The 18,633-nt window shown below is 32.7% G+C and overlaps 1 protein-coding gene across 1 annotated transcript in view; it reads right to left on the bottom strand.

Annotated features, from left to right (window-relative positions):
- The window catches only part of LOC129985017 (putative inorganic phosphate cotransporter), a 33,461-nt gene extending 26,692 nt beyond the window's left edge, over nt 1-6,769 (bottom strand). Inside the window, exons 1-2 of the mRNA XM_056094946.1 lie at nt 6,739-6,769; nt 4,961-5,032 (exon numbers count right to left, since the gene is read on the bottom strand). Of these exons, the coding sequence (XP_055950921.1) occupies nt 4,961-5,032; nt 6,739-6,769 (103 nt within the window). The remainder of the gene's footprint in view (nt 1-4,960; nt 5,033-6,738) is intronic.
- Between the last annotated feature and the right edge of the window lie 11,864 nt (nt 6,770-18,633).

Raw genomic sequence — 18,633 nt, 5'->3', positions numbered from 1 at the left:
GGGTCGGAGAGTCAGTGATATGACTACCCTCTAATAATACCTTGGTACTTGTGTATTAACCGTGAGCCATTGGCGAACTTTAGGTTAAATCGTATGCAGTTGTCGAACTTTAGACTAAACCGTTTGCCGCTTGGCGAGCATTATCCATAGATTAACATGGTTAATTGCAGCGATTTTATTTGGAATTAAATCTCTGGTGTTCCATAAGCATGGCATGATTAGTGAATAATCGCTGGCATCTGGTTGATATACTAATATCATCACCTTTTTCATTTAAAAACTGCTTATTCTAAAATGATTGATTGCAGGAATGTCTATAAAATTCATTTTAATGTTGCGTTACTGTTAGAAACTATTCAAGCTGATCTTACGATCAATGCTACGAGGAGAGTTATTGCCTCATGTGAAATAATCTTAAACATAATCCCATTGCATCTCAAAGTAATTGTCAAACAAGGTGATATAAAATGTGTTGCATAAACTGTCGAGGAGTCGGCAATATAAAAATAAGCCGAGATTCTACGGAAAAGCCAGAAACACCACCTGGATCCCTTAGGAGCGCTATTTGCCATTTAATTTCAGTTTCTTTCGGTATATGGAGCACTCGTAAAAAGCTTTTGAATATCTGAAATGGCAAATAGGCCAAGATTATTTAATGCCCTTGCAGAGGATAGTAATATTTCAGAAGAGGTTCGCTAATCCAAACGCACCATTGTAAACTATGATTAATTGCAAATAGTAAGTACATGGATTAATTGCTGAAATACTGAGTTTATGCCCAATACTGGATAAGAACAAAGTACCGCTGCAGAGTTTTCTCTCAATCTTAGCTTCTTTTATGCTTCAGTTCATTCCACTGGTATTTTCAGTCGTATGCTGCAATGTAATTCTATCGCATATAGCGTTTGTAATCACCTTTTTGTCATATTTCCGTTCACCGTTAATAATATTTATACCGGTGGCTCATAGTTTATTTCTTATTAGATGATCCTTTATCTCTTAATTATAATAAAACAGATAATCTGGTTATATAATAGTGTTACGAATCCTTGATGCGGCTTCCCAGCATAGTTGGTTCCATAGGAGGTCCCAGAGCTTGGCGACAAACTTGGCTATCATTTGGCGACTTGGCGACGAATTTGGCGACTTTGGCGCCAAAATAGATTATACCCGAAACATCGAGAATTTTCCCGATCCGTCCAGTAGAAACCGAGTTACGCCTCGAACGTTCCTGCTTGGTTGAGAGGCTTCTAGCCCCGCCTCCTGAGACCTATAAAAGAAAGCAGCTGCAGCTGCCGGGTGGTCGTGAACCAGTATTAATCGGAAGCGACAGTGAAGAGAGTAGTCGGAATCGATGGTAAAGAACTGGCCTTCCAGAGTTAAGCGGAGCAGCGACGGATTGAAGCTAGTGCTGAACTAAGCTATGCGCTACTGTCTGCAGTAGAGTCTTGTTATATGCTGCTGTGTATGCTGTTGTTGCTGCACGTCTCGGCTGAAGATAATCGTCTTCTGTGCTGTATATAGTTGTCGTCTTTGTGCTGTCCTGTGTGTCTTGAGCGTTCTTCACACTATATAACATCCACTATCCAAACGAACCCCGGGAAATTTCGTAACAATAGATTAAGTTAATGATGTTAAGTTCTTGAGTTAAATGGTGGCAGCAAATGTTCTGATAGTTGTGTTGACATAACCAAGGATAAGCATATTTCAAAGCTATAGGCAAGAGGCTCCTCTTTTTAGCCGATAATAAAAATATATATGATTCTGAAATCTTTTTTTAAAACTTCATATTCTGTTAAAGCTAAAACTTCGAATATGTTGTTACGAATTTGTAGTTTTGCTTTCTCCGCGGGTAGTTTCCATTGCAAGGAAAACAGTTTGAGAGATAGTTGTATTGGTTGCTGTACGGATGCTGAATCAGTGATCCCCGACCTTGATGATAAACTTGGCGACCATTTGGCGACAATGAGGAAGAATGTAGCATCTTCGGGAATTTTGGTGATAAGTTTATTAGGACGCGATGTGAACTTTCGAGAATCTTCTTTGCCCTGTTTTGGGAATTGTAAAAGGCCGTGTGATCGAGCTGCAGTCAATCATTTGGGTTCAGCTTAAAATGAAATTCTCTCTCTCTCTGAGTGCTTCGAGTTATGTATCATTGTTGTGCTGCTTGCGTTCTATTGTTTGCTGTAAGTACTGCTGTTTATTGCTTGTATACGTCTCGTCTAGGGATTGCAATACCGGTATACTGGGATACCGAATACCGGTATTTTGAGCTATTTGTACAATTTTGTAATACCGGTATTCGCAAGTTAAAATACCGGTTTTTCGGTATTTACTAAATATTTTTAAAACTGTCTCCACTATATGTTCAGGGATCGTGAACATAGCAAAATAGTATACGTTTTTGTTTTTATGTCTCCCTAACGGGCGAAATTAATTAGCTAATGAATGGGTTGATTAATTACTTAAATCTAAATTAGCGAAACATGGATTATCCTCGAAAAAAGATATTGTATCCATAACCACTGATGGAGCAACAGTTATGAAAAAAGTTGGAAAGTTGATTGGTGCAAATCAGCAATTGTGCTATGCACATGGAATTCAATTAGGAGTAATAGATGTATTTAGGGATTGCAATACCGGGATACCGAATACTGGTGTTTTGAGCCATTTGTACAATTTTGTAATACCGGTATTCACAAGTTTAAATACCGATTTTCGGTATTTACTAGAAATTTTTTAAATTGTCTTGTAATTTTTTAAATTGTTCAGGGATCGTTTTTGTTTTATACGTTTTTGTATACGTTTATAGTATACGTTTTATAGTATACGTTTTTGTTTTTATGTCTCCCTAACGGGCGAAATTAATTAGACTGTGAATACAAAGTTGCATCGTACAATCAAGAGAAGTGATAAAATACTGTATGACAATGGATTGTTAAAGCCTCCACCTTTTGCGCATGCGTTAGTATGGATTTACTTTGACAAAATAGGAGTGAGAGGAAAGATGAAAGGAGATGTTTAGAAAGAGATTCAAAACACGTTGGAGCAGTTTGCTCCTAATGATGGAATGATTTTTGAAACTGAGATATCCAATCCAAAAAGCAATAATCGACTTAAACCAGCTAATTATTTTTCAGATAGTGAAATCGACTTAATATCCAGAACAGGTTGTTATAACTTAATATAAACTTAATATTAAAACTGGCTGTTGAGGCATTATGTCGGAGAGATTCTAATTTATTAACAGCTAATGCAACAATAAATTTCATGTTACAGTCACTGAAAGAACAGCACACATCACTATCTGAAGAATTATATATTACATTGACAAATCGCACAGAAGAAAGGCATATCGAAATAGAAAATGTCTAATGGTATTTACATACTTATAATTATTTTAAAAATGAAAAAGAAGAAAAGAGACTAACCAATTCAAATCTGATCAAGTTTATAGTAAATTTTCTTAATTTTTTTTACCCACAAACCTATCCACATTCAGAAGAATTCGGTACAGTTGTAAGAGATTATCATGGCACAAATGTCGATAGTGAAAAGGAATTGTCCCTTGAACAAAAATTAGAATTAGCGATAAATAATAATATTCAACAAACCAAAATACAATACAGAAATCAGCTATATCCAAAACCATCCGACGAGTAATTGATTTATTTGAAGATGAGGTATTTAGTACTACTAACTATCGTAGATGTCGAAAGAGCGTTTTCGACAGCTGATAATTTTTGCACAAAATAACATTCCAGGCTTAATGACAGTACAATTGATGCATTATGTTTTTAAGATCACATTTCAAAAATTTGTAATAGTACCACAGACTGAATAGTGATGTTAACACTTTTTTGTTTATCTAAACATTATTATTGCCAGGCTCTCCGCTGAGCACTCTATACACTTTCAGTGGGTCCCCTTACATGTTGGTTTAAATTGTAATGAGATAGCGTATAATTTAGCTAAGACTGCCTCAGCAGACATATTTCATGGTGATGCAACACTAACTTATTCTGAAATCTCCTCTATCAAAAAGATGGAGTCGAGTGCACTTTGGAGAGTCCCACCTGCTCACCCTTGGTACTTTGGTAAGAGTCCCGATAGGTGTCACCGTCTGAATATCTCTAGAAAACAGCAAACGGCTCTTTCTCATTTTTTAAGGGACACACGAAATCCCTCATCTTCCAACACGGACGGAGGATCTTTGCTGAATGTCTTTGGTGCAAGGCAGATCAAGCCTCCCCCAATCATATTCTTAAATGTTTAAATTTTACGATTTTTGAGATTTTAAGGGATCCGCTATTTTTTTTGGACTTTTTAGAGATCTTTGGTTTCATGGAGGTGGTACAGTGCAGCTATACCACTTTGGATCAGAAACAACAACAGCCCTGTTTTGTGATTGAAATAAACATGTTCCTTTACTTTTTTGTGATTCTTTATAAACCGTTATAATTTATATGCTACAAATTATTTTTGTGATATTTACATTCTCTAATAAAACTGGTAAATAAAACAAAGAAACACCCGTGTTTTCTTTCTTTTCCTAAAATTTCTAATACCGGTATCCCGGTATTAAGATCTAAAATATACCGAATACCGGTATTGAACTTTTGGTCCGGTATTGCAATCCCTAGTCTCGTCTGTATTTTGTCGTCTGTGTATTCGTGTCTTCATTTTAATAAATAGCGTTATTTGTTATTGAGGCCTGCTGACTCTATCACCATACACCCACTACAGCGAACCGCTCGATTTTAAAGGACTTTTTCTCAGCACTATATAATAAATTATCAGTGTCAACATTTTTTACTATCACACACTACGTTTTCTAAGTTTATATCATATTAGAAAAGGTGAATGAAGAAATACAGAGGATCACGACAACTCTATTTTCGAAAAATTGGGATATAAGTGAATGTCAAATTGCGATTCAAAAATTAATTTTTTTACTTACGAGTGAGAAAACTTTCTCTTTCATGAGGTTGATCTTCAATTGCCTCCGGGACATCTGCCACAATTGGTTGACCTTAAAAAAAGGATTAATAATTATTACAGATGAAACGATAACCCATTTCTAATAAAAATTGAATCAGATTCTAATGTCTGAGAAAATTAGTATTTCCATTTTAGTTACTGTGATAAAACTTTGAAAAATTACACAACTATTAAATTAAATTTGTAATTGAATTTTTTATGAAAATTTTCAAAATAAATTCAATAATTTCCTTTAAATCACTTCTTTTTTTCCCAACTAAAAGAACCATGTTAATTTTTGAAATTCAACATAACTATTTTTTAGTTTTCATTTCTTTTACGGTTTTTATTTGTCACGTCGTTTGTTGTAAAATGTTCACAAACTCCGCGGTTGATAGTTCACTTATAAGAAAAAATTTATAAATCTAAAGAGAAGAAATTGAATGAAAAAACGAATAATTACCTACCTTCTAATATAGAGAGGGATTGATAAAGCATTTTTAAGGCCCTTTAAATTCAAAACGCGTCTTATAAAACCTGGGAATTAACGTGTGCCTATAGTAAAGTGCCATGCTGAATTTATTTATAGCTTTTCTAGAAGCAAAATATGGCAGTTACAAAAAATAACTCAACATTTCTTTAAAAAGATATCTGCCAAAAAGTTTAGGTGAAAAATGTACGCTGCACCATAATAAAACACACAGAAAACTGTTTCATGGAATTATTTGTAAAATTAGCAGAGATATTTACGATTAAAGTTATGAACTTTGCGTGACTTGAAAAAAATTTCGTCTTACGACTGAAAAATGTATTTTCCTTCGTCCCCTAACGCATTTTTCTGAGCGCATTCCTAGCTCATTTTTTAAATTTTTATTTACTTTCTTTTTTGCTTAAATTTCTCTTCTCCGCTGCTTAACTCTGTAACATTATATGACAGTACCACAGAACACACTTTTCATTTTTAGAACGAACCCTTTTCAAATCAAGGGAAGTTCATAATTTTAATCTCAAATATCTTCGCCGATTTTACAAAAAAAATCCATGATACTTTCTCCTGTGTTTTTATTATGGCATAGTTTCATTTTTCTAAGTAGACGTTTTAACCGAATCCCCCCCCCTTTTTTTGTAAGTTCCTTTCTTTGCTGTTATAGTCACTGCAGCCTGTTTCATAAATTTAGCATAGTTACTTTACTGTGAGTACACGTTATTTTTCTGTCTTTACGGGACGCCATTTATAATTTAAAGGCTTGAAAGGACTACCGATACCCTTGTATATTTGTGAAGTGACAGCATCTTCCGTCTTCTTGTACAGAAGAACAACCTACAGGGCACTCAACCTAATGAGATTTTTCTACTACCCATGATTTCCTGATTAATCCTATGATGCAGAAGCAAATAATTCGGACAATAAGATTATTTTAGTTTTTACCGTAAACCTCTTTAAACTGTTAAATCATCAAAATGGATACCTCTTTTTTTTCACACTGCTGTCTTATTTTAGAGGACTCATCAACTAATGGAAGATAGGATTTGGGTAGATAAAAGGAAAGAAGTTTGGAAAAAGTGTAGAAATTTCATCATTCATTCATTGATTTTATACTATACACCTTTGGAATCACTTGGTTCGCCGAAATGTCTGGTTGCTGAATTTTTCCTTAAATATTTTATGCAGTTTTCTTTAATGGTCTCTCTTCAGCAAGTTATTTTCAATTTCAAATTTTGATAGATATATAACACATTCTATTTTAGAAATCTTACGCTGCTCTGCCCAACGAGCTGTTCTCTCCATAATTTTCGGTGTATATCTTTTATACACTAAATTATATACATGAAAGAACAGCAGTGTTTAAAAATAAATGTACTTTTAAATTAGCTATTGTTTAGTTTTGAAGTTAAATCCTAATTATAAGAAAAATAAAATGAAAAAAAATTAATATCTTATACTAAGTATAAGATATATTATTAATTAGTATTAGATTAGCATTAATTAATATTAGATTAGTATTAATTAATATTAGATTAGTATTAATTAATATTAGATTAGTATTAATTAGTATTAGATTAATATCTAATACTAATTAATACTAAGATCTTCTCAACACGGAAAAATAAGCAGAATCTTCGTATCTTGATCATTAACAGTAAAAAAGTAGCAGGATAAAATAAAGGCAGCTACAATGAAACACGATTTGAGTTTCACTTCAGACAGACTAAATTTTATTCGTCTAGCTCAATGTGTTTTGGGTTTATCATATTCACAGATAAATTGATATAATGCACCCCCCCCAAAAAAAACATTATGAAAATTCATTAAAATCTCGATTTTTAATATTTTTGATGATTACAATTCTTTTTTTTTTATTCCCGCCTTTCATTATACGTTGCTAAAATCAAATATATATATATATATATATATATATATATATATATTCCCCCCGGGGGCACCTCGAAATGAGGATGAGATGCTTCCAGCATGGTGGTTGGATCTCGCCACCCTGGAGGGTACACTAATAGGTGGGGAATCTGACTCATCCCATCGATGACGGGACGTGCTTCCTTTGGGGAGGGTTGTGCCGTGGCCGGTGGCGGTCCATAGGACTCAACCACAGTTCCCGCCAATGTTGCTGTTGCGGCGGTCCGGTCATTCAGTTTTTATGGTTTAAATCCGTGTGCCTTTGTGGCGGTTCGGAGAGTTAGAGTCTATATATATATATATATATATATATATATATATATATATATATATATATATATATATATCAAATAAGAAAGACACGGTATGGATTATGAACGTATTTATAATTCACAAAATTTCTTTGCAATGCAGTATTTGATGCCAGATTGCAGTGAACTTTTTGTTTGTCGTGTTCGCTAACTGGACGAAAATATTATTAGATTTAATGATTCTTGTAAAAGCTTTGTAAATTACGTGATTTATCTAAGTTAGCTTTATAAAAATAATGAAAACAGAAAAGATGTGATGGAGATGTGCGGTCATGATGTCTTTGGTATTTATAAAAATTAAAAAGGAATTTTTTTTTCTTGGAAAACAGTAGATTTTGATAGTAATGGAAAATCGTTTTTAAACTATTATAAATATATAGCACGACTAAATGCATTGAGAAAGTGATCCTGAACATGTTCGTGTCTCTAGATTGACGATTTACCATTTTCTTTTTTTGTTCATGATGTTTTATTATTGTTTTTAAATTAAATCTGAAAGTAATAGATTTTAATGTAAACTGAATATGAAACGCCAAAAATCGATAAAAAAAAATATCGCCACTATTCATCACTTAGTCTTTGCTTTAATTGAGGTGATGTTGACAATAGAAAATAATACGCAGGATAAATAGACGAAAGAGGATGAGCTAAATAATGATTTTTGAATTTTTCTTACCAGCTTCCATTTTGGCAGAAAACTCTTCGGTAGCTTCAGTTTGAAAATATCTTCAATGGCACCTGAAAAATGTTAAAATTATAATAAATTTCTATAATTCCATTCAAAATACCATAAAACAAAAAGGCGAGAGACTACTTTCTCACTTAATTTCACATCAGCATATCATGAAAGTTTTAAAAAAAGTTTTATGTCAGGGTCAATTGCATTGAATTATGTTCTATGGTAATAAATGCCGATAACTTTTCACTTTCTAGGTATATATTCGTCAAAAAATTCGGATTCAAGGTTTTGACGAATCTCCTCGTTTTAGACCTTTCTGAGTTCGAAAAACATTTTTGGAAAACATCTGTCTGTCTGCGACAAAGATAACTCAAAAATGGTTTGAGCTAGCCGTATGAAATTTGGTAAGCAATTTTTACAACAAATTTGTAGATTTCTATCAAATTTTGAACAAACTCTGTTCATAGGAAATCAATCTGTTTGAATATAAGCTAACAAGATAATTACAAAACAAAGAGAGCTAGCTGAATAAAATTTGGTAAGTAGATTTAACACTTATAGGGAAGTCAGCCATCTAACTCTCCGACCCGCCACGAAGGCACACGGATTTAAACCATAAAAACTGAATGACCGGACCGCCGCAACAGCAACACTGGCGGTAACTGTGGTTGAGTCCTTAGGGCCGTCACCGGTCATGGTATAACCCTCCCCGAAGGAAGTACGTCCCGTCATCGATGGGAGGAGTCAGATCCCCCACCTATTAGTGTAGCTTCCAGGGTGGCGAGATCCAACCACCATGCCGGAAGCATCTCATCCTCATTTCGAGGTGCCCCCCCGGGGGTCTACACTTATAGGGAAGACATCAGTCAACTTTTTAGCCAAATCCAACAATGGATTGATCGTATGTCGGTCTATAGTTTCAAAAACGTACATATGCAATAACTCAAAAATACAAGGATTTAAATATATCAATTTTGGTATTTGATTTTGTGACTAAAAGTGTAATTTGGATCCAATTTTTATTTCAGTCCGTCGGGAAGAATGTGTCTAAAACACAAATTCGATTTTCGTGCACTTTTAATCGCACGTTGGGGAATAATCGCCGAAAGATCACATGATAGATAGCCAAATTTTTAAAAAGAAAAATTATGCTAAATTTATGCCAAAGATTAATATTTCGTAATTGTTGTGCCCCAGTTCCATGCAAGATGTTCTCTATCTTCCAAAAATCCACATTTTTCTGCTAGGGGAGGGGGTATTTATTGTATTTATATGCATGTGGAAATATAGATAAACAAATGATAAGCTCATTTCCATATTTAATTCAAAATATGATGAGAATGTGCAAATTAGATGCTGAAACTGGGAACCAAATTTCATTTACCTAAATTACCATTTTTAAATTTTCAAATTTGTGCGCCGAATTTCATAAATCAAGCTCTTTACATTCTGCTGCTATCGTGTACTCGGACATCCGGGTTCATAGATTTCCTTTGGGATAGATTTTATTCAAAATGTAATATAAGCCTACAAATCTGATGTATACCAAATTTAATATTTTAATACAAAGCATTTTTGAATTGCTTTGTTCACATACAGAGCGACAGTTAGACAGACAAATTTTAAAAAATGTGTTTTTCGGACTTAGGAAGCCTGAAACATGGGAATTCGCCAAAATTTCGAATTTGAATTTTTTGACGATTACAATAAATACTTTTTATACTTCGTACAAGAAAAAAAAAGCTATTAAATGGATATTACAAAACTGAATATTTTTCGATAGTATTTTTATCTTAAACTGCTGAAACAGTTGTAAAAAATATAAAGCTAAAGCTTGTTGTCCCCATGATGCACCTCACCAACTTGGTAATCTAGTTTTAAGACAATGCCTGTTGCTGTAAGAGACATTTTTCCGTCAGCACGTCAACAGTCATCGCCAAACTAAAATATTAGTACCGGCAATCGTAATTACGTTGTCGCCAGTATTTGGCAACTTTATATAAACATTAGCCAAACCACCGGCTAAAATCTTACAAATGACAAACTTCTAAACGTACTTAATCCAAAATTTGATAGAAATTTTCAAATATTTGATGAAAAAGACAGACACGAATGTAGGATTTATACAAAAACCGACTTTATGAAAAACCGGTTTTCGAATTCAATATTTCCAAAAAACCGGTTCAAGCCGGTTTTTCGAATTTTTGTCAAAAAAAATTGAACAAGGAAATTATTTAATTTAATTTATATAAAATAACAAAAAAAAGAAATCAATATCAAAGTCAAAATATATAAAAAAAAAATTAAGAACTACATAAGCACATTACTTACACAAAATAACGGAAAGTCAAACAAACATTTCAAATACTATTTATATTATTTCCACCAATTTTAATTTCTCCCAAGCAAATAAGATTTTAAAAAACGAAATAAGATTTTAAAATATCCACTGAACGGTGGCCAAGTCTTGTTCTTATTTTGGACACAATTTTGCCTGAAATTGAAAATACTCGTTCACTAGCTACTGAGCTTGATTTTATAGTTTTCATGGCATTAAATAACAAATCTAAATTTTTTTGTTCTTTTATTCGTTACCTAAAATAATGAAAATTCAACTTTCAGTGTCTTTGGATTTTCTAAGTGTTTCTTCGGGGTCTTCAAGAAACTTATGAATTGATTTTTCCATGGCTTCTTTTAAAAAAGCGTTACTCTGATGAGTAGTTTCTTCGATTTGTTCTTCATCAGTTTCGTTTTTCACGTTAAGAATTTGGAAACATTCAAGACAATATCTTTCCAGATAACTTAATAATTTCGGTTTTTGAAGCTAATTAAAGTACACTATATTTCTTTGCTGAACTAGAAATGTTTTATGGATTTTTGCATATATAGCAAAAGAGTTGCTAATTCTACTTGTCTTCTTTTTTCAATTCGTTCTTCTAAAGCATATAATAATTTCAAACTTATTTCAGTGTTTAAGTTTTTTAATTCATTTAACAGAAATTAAAATATACCTTCACTTGTTAATAAATTGGCATCTCGTCGCCCTAAGCCTTCAGCTGCTAGACGAATCGGTCCCAACGAATAAAATTCATTTTTGAAGAAGAAGAAGAGTCTAGCCTTCTGGATTACCATTTTTCTTATTTTGAAAACCGGTTTTCGACTGTGACAAATTTACTTTAAAAAAACCTGGTTTTTTTTAAAAACCGGGTTTGAAAAACCATCAAATCCTAGTCATTTGCCAATGTTGATGTGAATACAAAAGCTTAATCAGGGAGAATGATATGGCATATTCTCTAATAAAACTGTCATTATTCTCTCCTATTCTGTATAAAATTGTGGATCTTGTCCAAGACCGCGAGGCTAAATTCTAGAGACGGGTATCGCCAAGTTTGGCGCCAAATTTTAAAGCTAAAGTTGCAAATATGGCAACCCCTCTACGCCTGCAATGTATGGCAAGCCTGTGAAGAGAATGGGGTGATGTCGGTGATGTAATTATAAACTAATCAGGTATGAATTGACTTTGAATATCAACCAATTAGGCATAAGTGCAGCTTTTCGTGGGGAATTTCTAATTTCTACTGCTCCCCAAGTCTTGTAACGTATTTTTTCTTACTTTCTTCGATTTCTCTTGTGCTGGCAGCTTTTCGTTGGGAATTTCAAGATTTTCTCTTCAATTAATTGACGATTGGATTTATTCTGATTTCTTCTGCTTGTAAAGTATTTTTTTTTTCTTACTTTAGTCCATTTTTCTTGTGGTGTAAAATGGCTGGTATGAACGTGACAAATGAGGAATCCCTTAAATTGAGGGGTTTTTTCGATTTAGAACGTTTGGTAGTGAAAGCGTGTGTTGCATGGTGCATGAAAATGGATTTAATTGCTGATGGAAGTGTGGTGAATGCGGGCAGGATATGGTATTAACAGAAAGGAAAGGTTTGTAGAAGAGAAGGGCATTATTGTAAATTAACGAAATTCACATCGTTCAATCGGGTGAGTTAAAAAAAAAAATTGTATTGTTTTTTTTTGTGCATTTTTTTAAAATTTAACATTGTTCAAATTGTGCTATTTTTAATTATTTCTTATATAATTATTCTTATTTTATAATTATAATATTCTAAATTCTAATATTCTATAATATTCTAAATATAAATATAATATTATAATATTCTATTAAATATAATTATTCTTATTTTTGTTCTTTTTGTATACTTCATGCCAAATTTTTCTCCTGCCATCGCCCCAAGGACGCTGTAATCTTCAGAAAAAAATCTCTTGAAAATAGTCATAATATTGAGAAATACAATTCTGAAGATTACAGCGTCCGCGGGGCTTGGCGAGAAAAATTTGGCGGGAAATCGCCAAATGGTACCCGTCTCTAGAACTGTACCGGCCGCGAAACTAACGAGTGGTCAAAAATATTTAACAATATACGAATTTTATTGTCAATTTTTCTACAAAATTCTACTAGAGTATATCTAGTAGAGCAACATTTACGACTTTTAGTACGTTGTTGAAAACTAGGAATGATGCTATACATATAAACAAAACGGTAATTTAAAGGAAATTACTTACAGTAGCAATCCAAAGTGAGATTTTTAGATTTAAAAATCAGAGGAGTGTACAGACTTCGACCATGCGTAAATTATTGGTATTCAAACAGAAATAGTAAACAGCCCAGCTAATCAAAAAATTTCTCATACAAACAAATTATAAATGAAGCGTTGCCAAAATTAACGAAGACTCAGTTACTTTGTTTTAACTCGTGAATAAACATTTGAGTAATTATATGATTTGAATGATATTTATTATTATCTATTAATAATTTCAAATTTAGTTTTGACCGGACTAAGCTCATAAACATGTTCTTTATTAAATGTAATGTATATTTTCTTAATTATTTTTGTATTTTCCGGATCAACTTTTACTCTTTGCACTATACCGATAGAACCATTAACTAAACCAAGACTCACGTCAATATTTCACCTTAACCTGACTTTTGTTCCTATTTTTATAATTATGTTCTCTTCCAGACTTGCAGTCATAGAAGCATCGTCTTCATATTTTTTTATGCATTCACGAGCTCTTTTTGTTAGGTACCTGGGGCAATCTATGTTATCTACAGCTCAAAGTTTTATTTCGGGATGCGGAAGAGATTGAAGCATTGCATTATTTAATTGTTGACACATGTTTTTTGTAGGTAATAAGGAAACGGTATCATCAGGAAGTTTCGAGAAGTGTTCAATTATTTCAATTAATCTGTTTTCATTTGAATTGGATTTGAGAGTTATTAATCTAATCGAGAGTAAGTCGCGGTCTTTTTGTGTAGTCACACCTAATCGTATTCTATTTAGCATTACAACAAAGTTAGAATCATTGAGCTGTCGCATGTTAATTGTAAGTTCATCGTATATGAACAGTTCAATCCACAGATTCTCGGTATACTGAGGGAATCTAACAAATTGTTAGTTTCAGCAGTTGATAGTTTCTCAAAAGGTCACTTTTCTCTTACCATCGGAAGCTGTCAGAGATCTCCGAAAACTACAAGATGTTTTTTTTCCAAACCACCCATTCTGATCGTCGCTTGTGTCGAATATTTCAAATATGCGTAAATGAATATATGTTAAAGTAACATTGAATATCATCGACACTTCGTCTATGATAAACAACACTACTTCTTTCAAATCTGATCTCAGAACTTGGAGCACTTCATCAGAAAGTGGCTTGTACTTCTGTGTTTGCTTGTGTTCTAAAGGCAGCTGCAATAGTCTATGTATAGTCAATCCATTCACATTGAATGCAGCTATTCCTGTTGGAGCACTAACGGCCACTTTTTTGTTTAAATACGTCTTAACCCAAACTTTCAGAGTTTTTATTAAAAAAGCTCTTTCCAGTGCCACCAGTTCCATTCACAAAACAGCGTAAAAAGTCAGCGTTATTATCAGTTGTGTCCATTTTATTTGTGATCATATCGAAGGCTCTTTTTTGATCGGCATTAAGTTTTGAGATCATACTTTGAAGATGAGTTTACTCTTCTTCTACCAGATTGATTCTCTGAAAGTCACCCATTGCGTTTGCAGCTTCCACAGCTTCAAATTGAATTATTTCAAATTAGATATTGTTACAAACCTTTTATTTTTTTTCCCAGGGCGAATAGTGTCATCATAAGAAAGACCGTTTTACAGTAATCTATATTGGATGCTATCAGATGTCGAGCCAGTAATCTCAGAGCTTGGTGACAAACTTGGCGACCATTTGGCGACGAATTTTCTGACAAAATGGATAATGCTCGAAACTTCGTGAAATTTATCCATCCGTCCATTATTACACGCATATTTTAGTTTTTCCTTGATTTATACACTAAACACTAATTGTATTCTAAATTTGAAGCTTCTATGTCTGCTAGAAGTGCCTTAGAGTTTAGATGATCGGTCAGTCAGTCAGTGACAAAATTCACAAACTTTGACTAGTTATAACTATTAAACTACTGGTTCAAATTTAATGAAATTTGAAATATACCGTGTTTATATAATGCCTGCTTGGTTACTGAAAATTCAGGCTTCTAGTTTTATCCACAACAAAGCTATAGGGGGTCCAAAATGGCCTGAACTGCTTCAAGAAAAGGATGGTACGTACCATCCTTTTATCCATCCGTATACGGCCGTGCCGCTTGTTTTTGCTCGACTTGGTGGGGGCACTGCCGTGCCCCCAGATAAATTGTCTTGAATAAATCATATAATAAATAGGATATAATACTTAGACTAAATTACATCATATTGTAATTTTAAAATTGAATTTTAAAAAATTATTTCAAGTTTTGGAAATATAATTTTTAGTCAATGACAACTTTATCAGCTCAGAAACGAAAAATGCTGCAAAAAAATTTTTGAAAGAAGAAAAAAATATCTTATCTTTGCACTTCAAAATGTTTAATAAATTTTTAAATCCAAAATTTTTGATAAAAAAATTTCTGAAAAACGCACTTGGTGGGGAGGCTGAAAGAGAAAACATTTTCAATTTCAGAACAAACCCTGTTTCAAGTCACTGAAAGTTCATAATTTTGATCTTAGATATATCCGCCAATTTTACAATAATTCCATGAAACTTTTCCCTGTACTTTTATTATGAGATAATCCACATTTTTCTAACAAGTCTTCTTTTTTTAATTCTTTTTTTTTTTTTTTTTTTTTTTTGTAACTTCCTCATTTTGCCATTTGTAACCTGCCTCATTATATCCGATATAGGCATTCCTCTATAGATAAACATTACTTCTTTGACTACATGAGATGCAGTTTCAAATTTAAAGAGCTTTTTAAAAAGACTTTACCGATCATCCTTTATATATGTTTGAACGCGTAACCAATATAAAATATTCTAATTTTTTTTTAAATAATTATGTCCATATCACAATGATTTAGGCAATATGTTACTTATTAAAAAAAATCATTCAACTAAATAATTTTTTTAAATAATGGAAAATTTAATTAAAATTATTCATAATTGTGATCAAATATAAATTTAAATTACAATAATTGTATATTACTTAGCTAATTACGAAATAAATATTTAAAAAATTATAATCAAGAAATAACAGGAGGTGTTCGGAGCCCTGTAGCGTGCTATGTACTGGACGAAATATAGCAAAATTTGGCCACCATGCACATTAAAGTATGCGGTTTCGATTTATCAAGGAAAAAAAGTTAGTACCAAAAAACGCCGCAAGAGGAAATCCTGGCGCTGCAATTGCATAATGTGTGGGAAAAGAATACATAACTGCCAATGGAAATAGTAAATAGCAACACACCAAATACCAATGAAAAATGTTTCTTATAGCACCTTATAAATTTGGCTCAAGGTGACCATCAACTTGATGTTCCAATAATTGCATGCTGTACACGCGGTTTTCGACGGAGGCTAGCAGCATATAGGCATTTATTCGTCTGGCGGGTAACGTTATTTGATCTTTTAAAGTAGGAATATCAGGAATATGTCCGTGATACACAATGCCTTTCAAATAAACCAGAACCGCGCCAGAACAAGAAATGGGGTCAATTCACGGTCACGTGTCAGGTACCAAAAAAACCGCTTCTGTTCAATTTTCAACCGCTCTGCGCATATCGTGATGTCTGCCGATAACATTTACGAAACCATTGTTTAGTAAATATTACGCTAGCCGATCAATTATTAAAAACTTCTGCTTTTTTTTAAAGATATTATTTTGAATTATTTTCTCCAAATTTTCTTAGTTAAATAATTTTATTTCTTATATTCAAATTTTAATTAGTATTTTCAATGGAATTATTGTTTTTGCATAATTAATTAACATCGCTTTTTAATTCGTTTGGTGCCGCTTTATTCTTTCCTTTCCCATATCCCTTTTTTTTATCCGAAGAATACATTTTGACAAATGACTATGACAGTGTTTCGGAAAAATTACATATGTTTTTTTTACATATTATTTAAATAGTATTGAATGTTGAATCTTATGAATATAGTTCCCCCAGTTAGTTCTTTTTAAAAATAATTATTACTCTTAGATAAGTTAATATTTTAAAGTTTACTAATAAAATTATAATATTTTTTTCTTATGTAATTACTTTTATAAACATTGAGACTTTGATGTTTTCAGTTTGCTCAGAGGAAAGAACATGGAACTCAAATTAGTATATATTGAATAAATTATGTTTACAATTTCAAATTATGAAATGTAAAAGGTATGGATACCTTTTTTTTAAATCTATGCACCTTATGAATAAATAATTTCATTTGAATTTGTAGAAATCATTAAAGGAAAACAAACAAAATCACGCTTTCATAATTTTTATTTACACATTACATACATACATACATATATATATATATATATATATATATATATATATATATATATATATATATATATATATATATATATATATATATATATATATATATATATATATATATATATATATATATATATATATATAGAGAGAGAGAGAGAGAGAGAGAGAGAGAGATAAAATATATGTGATAATTATTTGAAAAAATATGATCAAATGTATGTTTCAATGTACTCACTAATTCAAAAAACTAAAAAAAAGTATTTACTATTTATCAACATTTATTTTTCTAGACACTTAGAAATAATTTTAACACAGTATGACAAGAATGTCAATGTAAATGATGAAATCAGTTTTATTCAACAGAAACATCCTAGATACTCAATAACAGTTTTTTTTATGGGGACACCACTCCCATTGGTTGTTATAAAACTTTCTCAAGCTAAACCAGTTCTTGAAGCAAAATTTTAAACAAAGTTTTTATTTGTAAGCCCAGCACTGATGCTTAAAAAAACCCGAAGGGATCTTTCCTCATCTGTGATTCAGATTAGTAGTTGAGTAGTAAGAAATAAGCTTATATTCCAGCCCAATATCCGAATAATTGCTGTTATTATATCAGCATCATTTTTCCCATAGCACAGTTGTTATTACTCGCACTTCTTTCCTAGTTAGAAACTTTTTTGAAATTTTAAAGAATTAATTTAATTTTAAAAAACTATTCAGAATCACATGAAACCGAAGTCTTTAACCGATAATCCAGTACTATTTTAATACAATTTCAGGGTTTCACTAGTCCAATGGATAAGACGCTCGTTGGCCAACCAAACGATCTAGCGTTCGGAACTACAAGTGAATTGTAATTGGTTTAAATGAGCGGTTTACGGGCTGCGGTGACTAGATAATTCTTGGTTTCGTCATCAGGAAGTTCGAACCCCTCTTCCAATAAAGAATCATCGTATAAACGGGTCTGATGATTCCCAAATTCATTTAGTTTGAATACTCTCCCAATGGTGCTGCATGTAAGCTTAGTAAAGTGGGTGCCAGCCTGTTATCGTTCTAGTTATCTGCCCGTAATTCAAATTTGCTACGTTCTTCCCGAAATAATGTTAAATTTATCTTTGATTATATTAAAGTCCCTTTTCAAAGCAACACTAGGGCTATTTTAGGACGGACTTCGTAATTTTGAGCAGTAGTTAGACGACGAGGATAACACCTAAGCCGGCACCCCCTCGCCAAACTTCCCCACCACATCAGCGGGAAGACATTTGGCCATGGAGGATTTAAGGTGTACCAGGCCCGCTTATACCACGATTCTTCGGTGGAATCCACTCTCGAACCTGGAACCTTCCGATATTGCAAACGAGACCTTGCCAACAGGCCACAGTGGTCTAAACTGGTCTTTGAAGATTGTATTCTTCTCCAGATGAAATAATT

The sequence above is a fragment of the Argiope bruennichi genome, chromosome 9 (assembly GCF_947563725.1).
Source record: "Argiope bruennichi chromosome 9, qqArgBrue1.1, whole genome shotgun sequence".
NCBI lineage: Eukaryota > Metazoa > Arthropoda > Arachnida > Araneae > Araneidae > Argiope > Argiope bruennichi.
Note: the sequence above shows the minus strand (reverse complement) of the source record. Positions and strands in the feature narration are given on the sequence as shown.